This window comes from Myotis davidii, unplaced genomic scaffold (genome assembly GCF_000327345.1).
Source record: "Myotis davidii unplaced genomic scaffold, ASM32734v1 scaffold78, whole genome shotgun sequence".
NCBI classification, from domain to species: Eukaryota; Metazoa; Chordata; class Mammalia; order Chiroptera; family Vespertilionidae; genus Myotis; species Myotis davidii.
The window spans coordinates 2,785,388-2,795,579 of NW_006290305.1; the positions used below are offsets into that span (position 1 = coordinate 2,785,388).

Consider the following 10,192-nt stretch of genomic DNA (forward strand, 5'->3'; position numbering starts at 1 on the left):
CTTTCAAATCGTTTCCCTATTTATTTCCTTCCTAATAGCCATCACAGTCTGTAGTTGTCTTGTTACTCTCTTTTCTTACTCATTAATATCTTCCCCTGGAATATAATCTCATTGAGAGCAGAAACCTTTTTCTCTTATTTACTGCTATACCCCATTGTAATAGGGCCTTTGTAAATATTTGGTTGAGTGCGAGAATCTGTAGTTCAGATGTTGTAGATCCGAAGTGTTACCACGAAACTCCTAACAATGTTGGCTATCTCCAGAATGCAGAACCTCCTTCATATTCTCAATGCTTGTCCCTTTCTCATGCAGTGGTCTGGCATCTCTTGCCTGGGCTGTGGCAAAGCCTCTTAACCTTATGTCCCTTCTCACATACAGTCTATCTTACAGTGTTACACCCTTGTGTAAAGACGTTGTTGGCTCCTTGATACTCGTAGGTGGAAAGTGTAATAAACCCCTTAGCATGACGTAGGAAACCATGTGCAATTGGGCCACAATCTGACCTCTCCAAGTTCTTCGTTCACCACATATGCCTGTTCTGCTACCCTTCCTCCAGTCCCTGATCTCCCAGGGCCTCTGCAACCACCTGAAATGTCCTTTTCCTCTCTTCTCTTCCTTAGAAAATGGCTACTTATTCTGCAGACCTAACTCAAATGTCCACTCTTCTGAAATGTTTTTTTTCCTGATTGCAATTAATTTCCTTTTATTTATTTATTTAATTTCTTTATTGACTAAGTTATTACATATGTGTCCTTATTCCCACAATCTGGGATCCCTTGGGGGATGTCGGACTGCCAGTTTTGGCCCTGCCCCCGCAGGCCGGGCCGAGGGTGTACTGGACCTCTAGTATGCATGTTTCTATGTTTCCATGCCTGTGTGTTGAGCGTCTACCCCCTGGTGGTCAGTACGCATCATAGCTAATGTTTGAACGGTTAGGCTTTTATAGATAGATAGATAGATAGATAGATAGATTATTTTTATACGTGAATATATTTGTAAGGGTAGTTTAATTTAAGAAGAGACATGTGAATTAAAATTACTCTCTGAGCATTTGATATACTTGTAATTTACAGAGTAGATTTAATTTCTTTATTTTTAACATGCCAGGAACTGAAAATGTTGGCATGGAGCAGTTCTAATTGCTGTCTTGAGACTGGTTATGTTAGAAATGGGGAGAGTTAATTGCCATGTGGGTGCTCTCAGTTAGAACTTTCTCACCATATTCTAAGCACAGGTTGGCATCTGTTATTACATTTGTGCAAGCAAAAAAACGTTTATTCAGAAGCTAGAATATCATTGACAGAAGTTTATTTCTAAAATTATAAAAATCTGTAATTTTATTTCAAATATCTCATTGTTTTTGCTGCTAACAAGAAAAACGTGAGATTTTTAGTTCACATTGATTGTAGCTGTTCCATTATAGTAGTTACAGATTCTTAACTGTATTATATTGATTTATTGCTGAATCTGAATTTTATTTCATAAAGAAGCTAGAGAGAGAACTTATTTGGTAAAAAGAATGCAATGTTTTTGTGATGGAGTAAAAGTGTTCACAATCAAATCCTCATAGACATTCATTGGCTTATAAAGTTAATACCTACTATATGTTTACCATGAGCCAGGCTGCATGCTGTATTTCTCCTGTATTATTTTATGTAATATTAACAGAATGCTAAAGGTAGTTACCTGCATTTTACAGATGAAAACACCAAACTGAGGGTTAGAGCAGTTTAATAATTTGTTCAAAGTCACACAGCTAGGAAGTATCTGAGTTACAATTTATGCTACTTTATTTTCAGAAAAATAAACATGAAATTCTTGGACCATTCATTGAAAGTATCTTCTGTGTTATAAAGAATAGACAGTGTTCCTTAGTAGCAGAGAGTTAGAGATTTTATCACTGCACAAGTAAAGGTGGAGATGTGTAAAGGCATAACAGTGAGACCATCCTGACTACATTTAGTCAGGAGTATGTTGGAGAATAGTAAAAAGTAAGGTTGGATGGAAGAGAAGCAATATGTTTCTTGTACTATTCCACCAGAGTACCCCAAAGACAAAGAAGAATGAACTCATATTTCTGGACTAAGAGGACATATTAAATCATAACTGTTTCTATTGCAAGGGACAGTCCACTCAAATTAGCATGGGTGGAGTGGGCTGGGTTTATTGGCTCCCCTAAGTGGGAAGTTTAAAGGTACTGTTAGTTTTAGGCACAGCTGGATCCAGTACCTCAAACCCTGTGATCAGGGCTGGCTTTCTTTCTCTGTCCTCGGACAGGCCCTTAGGTAAAGGCAGGTAAGATGACCATGTGCTGCCCAAATCTCATACGTTCTCAGTTCAGTAACTACAGCAGAAGTCTTTTCTGTTAACTGGGGCAGAAAAGTATTGGAGGAAGATAAGGAGTATGTGCCCACTCAGGAACCAGTCACTGTGACTTGGGAGATGGTATCCTCATCCCAGTGAGTAGGTAACAAGATGCTAAGCATGGGCTCAGCCCTACTCAAGCTGTAGGGGATGCATGCCCTACAGAGAGAAGGATCTTTATGAAAGGAAGGGAGGGAAAGGGTTTCTAGACAAAAGCAATGGATGCCCACTGACACATAAGTAGTACATATCCTGTAGTTCAGAGGAGAATTAGGGTATGCATGTTTTGGAAGTTCCTTTTCCCCAGAGGATGTAAATGCAAGGTTCTGCTATGTTTAATTGATTATGTTTTAAACACAACACTGTGAGGTAGATGGTGGTATCTTCCTTTTAAAGGTGGGGAACAGAAGGTCGGCCGTGACTCAGGAGTGGCAAGTGTCTTATTATATAGTCCCAAGCAGGAAACCTGACTTCTTCTTAAAAATAATTATGGAAACACATTCTGAAACAACCAAATACACTTTTTTTCTCCTAATTTCTTTCCTAGGGAGAGAGGAGATAATGCATTATTTATACCACCTTTTCCTCAGAGTAATTTTATTCTTTCTGTATTAATACTCCTGGGCATTATTAAGTACAAAAAAGCAGATGGTGTTATTATCACTTTGCAGATGGTTAATCTGAGATGTTGAAAAACTAAAAATAAATGGTTTAGAAATATTTTATATTAAGTATTCATTATTTGTATATAAAACAAATTAGGTTTCATACAATTCATTTAAACTTAGTCCAAATGCAATTAGGCAAATATGCTTAGTAAAATATATTAGAGTTGAATTATTGTGAGTAGGAATGTTATATCATAAAATTGTAATTAATATGTGAATATATATATTTTACCTATCAAGATTTTTTTATTGCGCATGTTGAATTAATGCAATTTCAAAGGGTACAAACTTCTAGTTATAAGATGAATAAGTTCTGGGGATCTAATGTATAGCCTGCTAACTATAGTTAAAATATTATATTACATACTTGAAAGCTTCAAAGAGAGTAGATCTTAAATGTTCTCACCATTTAAAAAAAAGATAATTATATGAGGAGATGGAAGTGGAACTAACCTTATTGTGATAGCCATTTTGCAATATATATATGTATCAAATTAAAAATAAAAGACATTTTGTATATTGAAATGTATTTATTAAATTATTTGAGTATCAAAAGTGGCAGCGCTTATATTAGCTTCTGAGAACAGAAATCTGAGTCATTGAGTCTAGAGGAAGGCACAAACAGATGTAAAATTAGTGTTGATAAGAACCATAAAGGAAAGGTTTATGGTCCCACAAAGTTGTATGGCAGGAAGGTTTGGCTTGTTCAAGGAGGAAGGGAAAGTTTCCCTGAAGAATTGGTGATTCTGTTGAACCTGACACTACCTGTATTATCTGCTTCAATAACGGTTTTGTGTATATTTTATCTGAAGGTATCCATTAGAAATTTTAAGTTGAGAAGGTAGTGAAACGAAATTTTTATGCCAAATATTTTTATTTCAACTGGTAGAATCTTAAGAAGATTCAAGAAATGGAGAAGAGCAATGAATCAGACACAGAACTGGAGGAGCTGAAAAACGCTGACTGGGTAAGAGCTGGGCATTTTCCCTGTTCTGTTTAGTGTTAGAGAAGAAATAACTGGTTGTTAAGGACTGTAGTATGAATTGATGTTACATGAATTTGAAAACCTAGTCTTTCATTTGAGGAAATATCTATTTCCCATTTAATAAAACTATCTGATTTTATTAGAATCACCCCAATGTCTCTGGGAGTTTCAATGTTTTAAAATATTGATCTTTCTGATTATATTAATACTTTAGCATAATCTTATATATAAGTCAAAGTTTATCCTCTGTTTCAGGATAAGGTATGAAATATAGTGTAGTATATTCCATTATTCACTGGGGATGCAGAATGAATAATCTGGGGACTCTGCTTTCATAAAACAGAAGACAGAGTTCTAGAGCAGATGATGGTGGTGTACTCATGTGACATGTTTGAGTATCTACTGTTTTTCCAGCCTGGTACTAGCTCCCTGAATCCCTGTCCTGCTAGATGACTTAAAGTCGGGCAGGCATGACGGCCTTGGGGACAGGACAGTGAATGTCACAGAGTTAGACAGAGGCATGTTCAGGTGTCAATAGGAAAACACATTTTAGGATTCTGACTTTTCAGGTTGAGTACACTGGATAAGTAATGACATTATTAAATGAGGAAGTAGGAAAAGATGCAGATTTGGGAGATATGAACAACTTGCTTTTGGACATACTAGATCTGCTTTCTAATTACCTAGAAAGATTAGAATGAAATGAATAGAATGAAGGAGAATCAGAATTTTTTGAATGGCTGACTCTAAACATCTCAGGATATTCCTAGTGGAATAAGGGGGAAGTAATAAAATCTCTGGGAATATATACAGTGACAGCTATGCATTATATTGTTCAATAACTGTGACTTTAATTTCTGAAAAGTAATTTGTAAAATTTTTGCCAAACAATAATACATAAAAAACTGGCTATATAAAACAAGGCTGTTTTAATCCTTTCATAAATTATAGCAAAAGCTATGTGAGTGATCATCTCCTAATTTACCTATTTTGAGAATTCCAAGTTTCATATGTCAGGTTTTCTTAAAGCCTGAGGAGGTCAGAGAAGACCTCTCGTATTTTTAAAAGATGAGATAGATTGAACTAGATCTTAAAGGAATAAGTAAGAAAAGTAGAGAAGTTGGGACAAGAGAAAGCTAACTATTTTAGGGACATATTAGAATATCCTTAATGGCAGAATCTAAACTATTTTTTCTTAAAAAGGAATATTTTAGAAGATGTTCTAATGGGTATACCTCAATATTAAGTACCTCAAATTCTTTTTGGAATAAGAAATGGTATACGTTTTGTTTTTGTTTTTTAATCACAAATTGTTTTGGGGGACATTTTAAAGACATTTAATTAGAGTTATCTTTATAGACAATTCTTATAAATTATACCACTTGATGTTAAAATACACTGAGTGGCCAGATTATTATGACCACCCCATCAGTACTTCATTGACATTCCAAAAATACTGAATATTGAAAACTTCCTAAGCAAATACTCTCAAGGTTTTATTATTATTATTTGCATAACTAATTCACTTCATTGTACTAATGAGGTGGTCATAATAATCTGGCCGGTCATAATAATCTGGCCACTCAGTGTATATTTAAGTAGCTATTTGAGATACTTACTAAGTTTAACAAACTACAATATTTCAGTTAAATATCATATTGATTTTTTTTAATTGACTTCAGAGAGGAAGGAAGAGGGACAGAGAGATAGAAACATCCATGATGAGAGAGAATCATGGATCGGCTGCCTCCTGCAAGTCCCCCGCTGGGGATCGAGCCCACAACCCGGGCATGTGCCCTTGACTGGAATCGAACCTGCGACCTTCCAGTTCGCAGGCCAACGCTCTATCCATTGAGCAGAACCGGCTAGGGCTTGATTTATTTTTCAATGAAGTAGAGACTATGACATCGTTAGCTTATAAAGCGGGAAAACAAAAGGGTTAAGTTATAATACACATATTGAATATGTTTTATATTACTATAAGTACTTCATATATATCTCAATCTTTTGAAAGATAGACAAGGCAACTTGCTATGTGTAGATAAGAAAACTGATATTAAATAATTTGTGCAAAGATAATAACATAAAAATTGTCATTTTTATGCATTTTCTATGTACAGAACACATATTCTATATAGAGAACATCTCTGATCTGCTCAACAAGTTATGAAGTACCATTTTCTTTTAGTGATAAGGAAGCCAGGGTTCAGAAAGATGAAGCAGCTGCCTGGATGTCCAATAGCTAATAGGTGGTTGTATAAGTTTGTTATGGTCACTATAATGCCATGTAACCAAGCACTACAAAATCCCTGTGGCATTAGGCATTAATATTAATTTAGCTCATGAGTTTGCAGATCAATTGTAGTAATTCCACTCTATGGATGTCTCATCCTTCTGCTAGGTGGTCATTCCAGTGGGCATCATGTCAATTCAGGCATGTTGTCCTTATGGCAATAATAGAAGTGCGAATGACAGCCCATTGCGCGTTTGCTTTTGAAGCCTTTAGTCACGTCATATCCATTACTATTCCAATGGCCAACCAAATCATATATCAAGGTGTGAGAAGTACAGTCTTCCTCTTTAGTGAGCAAAGCTACATAACAGTGTAGACACAGGAGGCCTGAAGAACTGAGACCATCAATGTCTACTAAAGTGGATGAGTTAGGATTTATACCCAGGTGTCTCAGCAGTTATAGCTTGTGGATTCTCTACTGGGCTTTCTACTTACTTTTTAGTAGCCTAAAATTTAATTTTAAAATTGTTTTTGTTTGTAATCCAAGCTCTTCATTTTTTCTGTGTGACTGTAGCTATTTATAGGAAACTAATAAATTCATTCATTGATGTCTCTCTAACATTGATATTTTCAGGCTCGATTCTGGGTACAGGTGATGAGGGATTTGCGGAATGGAGTAAAACTTAAAAAGGTCCAAGAGCGGCAGTACAACCCTTTGCCCATTGAATATCAACTCACCCCTTATGAGATGCTAATGGATGACATTAGATCCAAAAGATACACTTTGCGAAAAGTGATGGTAAGTAACAAAGAAAACTATTAGTGGATTCAAATGGATATTCTTCCGTAATCTTATTTGTTGAAAATGTTCTTTTCAATGTTATACTTTAAAATATTTTTTCTCATAAAATTAATACATGATCATTATAGATTTGGAAAATATAAAAAAGCTCAAAGAAAAAAATTAAAAATATGTAATTCCACAATCCAGAGAGAAAATTTGCTAACATGCTGGTGTATAACCTTCAATTTTTTTCTATACATTTTATTTGGACAATATGGATTAACATTGGAATCTTTGTTTTGTAACCTGTTATTTTCACTTAACATATGAGCATTTTCACATGTCATTGTTAATTCAACATCATTTCTAAATGACTGCATCTTTTCCAGCTTATGACTATACCAGAGTTTATTAAACTAATCAACTTATATCCAGTTATCAACATCCTGTTTTGTGTTACCTTGTATACAAATATTTTTGAATAGCTACAATTAAATCTTTGAATTAAGTTCTTAGGAGGTAAATCATTATATAACTTGATCACCCAATAAATCTCGTGCCCATCTGACACATACATAGTTATTACAGTATTATTGATCATATTTTCTATGTGGTATTTTACATCCCTGTTACTGTTCTGTAACTGCCAATTTGTACTTCTTAATACCTTCACCTTTTCACCCATCCCCCCAAGCTCCCTCCCATCTCGAAACCGTCAAACTGTTCTCTGTATCTGTGAGTCTATTTCTGTTCTTCTTGTTCATTTATTTTGTTTTTTATATCTATTTTGTCTGGTATAAGTATTGCTACCACAGCTTTCTTTTTGTTTTGTTTTTTTATTTGAAGTGAGTCTTTTGTAGTCAGCATTTGGCCACCATATATCTTTTAGAGTACATAATTCATTTGCATTTAAAGTAATTATTGCTAGACGTGTACCATTTTATGACTTGTATTTTTGATCCTTTATCATCTTCTTTTACTTCTTAAAGAAGATCCAGGGATTATGCACATATGCATATAATTATTTGGTTAATCTCTTCCCACCCATCCACCCACCACTGCCTTCCCTCTGAAATTCATCAGTTTCTTCCGTGCTTCTATGTGTCTGGATATATTTTCTTCGTGAATTTATTTTTGTTCATTAGATTCCACATATGAATGAGATCATGTGATACTTGTTTCTCTGATTAAGATTGTCATTTTTTTATTTGACAATCTAAGACAGCGGTTCTCAACCTGTGGGTCGTGACCCCTTTGGCTTTGAATGACCCTTTCACAGGGGTCGCCTAAGACCATCCTGCATATCAGATATTTACATTACGATTCATAGCAGTAGCAACATTACAGTTATGAAGTAGCAACGAAAATAATTTTATGGTTGGGGGTCACAACATGAGAAACTGTATTTAAAGGGCCAGAAGGTTGAGAACCATTGATTTAAGAGAAAAGAGGTCAGTGCCCATGACTAAATAGTCAGGTATTGCTTGTTTTAAAAATTCTTGTGGCACACTGTTGAAAATCACTGCTATAATCAGATGAATCTTCTACTTTTTATCTTTTTTTTTTTTTTTTCAGGTGAATGGTGATATTCCTCCTCGGTTAAAAAAAAGTGCTCATGAAATCATTCTCGACTTCATCAGATCAAGACCTCCTTTAAATCCAGTATGTAATTTGACTTATTCCTCTTCATTGACGTTCACAGAATGAATTATTCTCCTACAGAGTGTCATCTCTAGAACTCAGCTTTTAAAGTGGTTAGTTTTTACATTGAGCTTTTATTCTCAGAACTAGAGGCCTGGTGTATGAAATTTGTGTACAGGTAAGGTCCCTAGGCCTGGCCTGCGATCAGGGCCGATTGGGGCCTTCCTTCGATCCACACTTCCCCCTGGTGGTCAGCGCACGTCATAGCAAGCAATCGAACTCCCAGTCTAACTCCCAAGGGAACATGTTGCATATTAGCCTTTTATATATATAGAAGATAGATGGTGACTCCTAACTATAGATTTACATTTAAGTCACAGGAAAACTCTTAACATTTGTTTAATACAAGGCTATCTTAGGATGTTTCAATTCAAAACAACCTGGGTTATAGTGCAAAATCTGAACAAAAACTTCCTAGAATAATGGCTAAATATAATATCAAATTGTTCCTGGTGTGGATTGCCTACCCTTCCAGTTTACTTAATAGTGCTAATAACCTCTTTGATTAAATTGTCATTTCCATACTATTTTGCAGTAAATTCACCCTTCTGTACATCTACTTTTATATTATCTTCCTCTGTTAACACTTCTTTTTAGTGACCATGGAATCAGAATATGTTAATCTGGATGAGCATTGATTTGTGCTTCCTTTGTTCCTCATTTCTCCCCTTGGCTCAATACCAGTGCTCACCAAAGCCTTGTACATTCATTAACCTGAAAGGGAATGTACACAGGGTCTAAAGCATAATTAATGATCCCTCTTATAAATCTTTTTAAAAGAAGGGGAAATAATTTTAAGAATGCAGGTCATGGGAGAGAAGAGAGAGCATGGTGTCAAATAAACCTGGATTTACACACTAGCTCCAAGATTTAGCAGCCATCTGTCTCTGAGCAAGTTAATCAGCCTCCTGGAGCCTTTATTTATGCAACTATAGAATAAAGATAATAATAATCTGAGAAGGTTGTGGTGACTTGAAAATATTCTCTTCAAAATCAATAATAGTATTAAAGTATAGCTTGCATTTCAGTTAATTGCCTCTCATGCTTGCATATAGGGAACATAATTTTAACTTTGGCAAAATTTTCTCTTTTTAAAATATATGTATACTAGAGGCCCGGTGCACAAAAATTTGTGCACTCGAGGGGAAGGGGGGGTCTCTCAGCCTGGCCTGTGCCCTCTCACAGTCTGGGACCCCTCGGGAGATAATGCCCTGCTGGCTTAGGCCTCCTCCCGGGTGGCAGAGGGCAGGCCCAATCCCTACGTGCAGCCCCTGGTTGGGCTTAGAGCAAGGCCGATTGGGGAGTTGGGGCGCCACCCCCTGTCATGAACAGAGCAGGGCGGATCAGGAAATTGCAATGCCACCCCCAGTCATGCTCAGGGTAGGGCCAATTGGGGGGTTGGGGCACCGACCCCTGTCACACTCAAGGCAGGGTCGATCGGGAGGTTGCGGCACCAC

General features: G+C 36.2%; 1 protein-coding gene across 1 annotated transcript in view; it reads left to right on the top strand.

Moving 5' to 3' along the window:
* LOC102757331 overlaps positions 1-10,192 on the top strand; it is a 143,320-nt gene that overhangs the window by 95,718 nt on the left and 37,410 nt on the right. Inside the window, exons 16-18 of the mRNA XM_015563582.1 lie at positions 3,922-3,999; positions 6,885-7,049; positions 8,610-8,696. Coding sequence (XP_015419068.1) covers positions 3,922-3,999; positions 6,885-7,049; positions 8,610-8,696 — 330 coding nt within the window. The remainder of the gene's footprint in view (positions 1-3,921; positions 4,000-6,884; positions 7,050-8,609; positions 8,697-10,192) is intronic.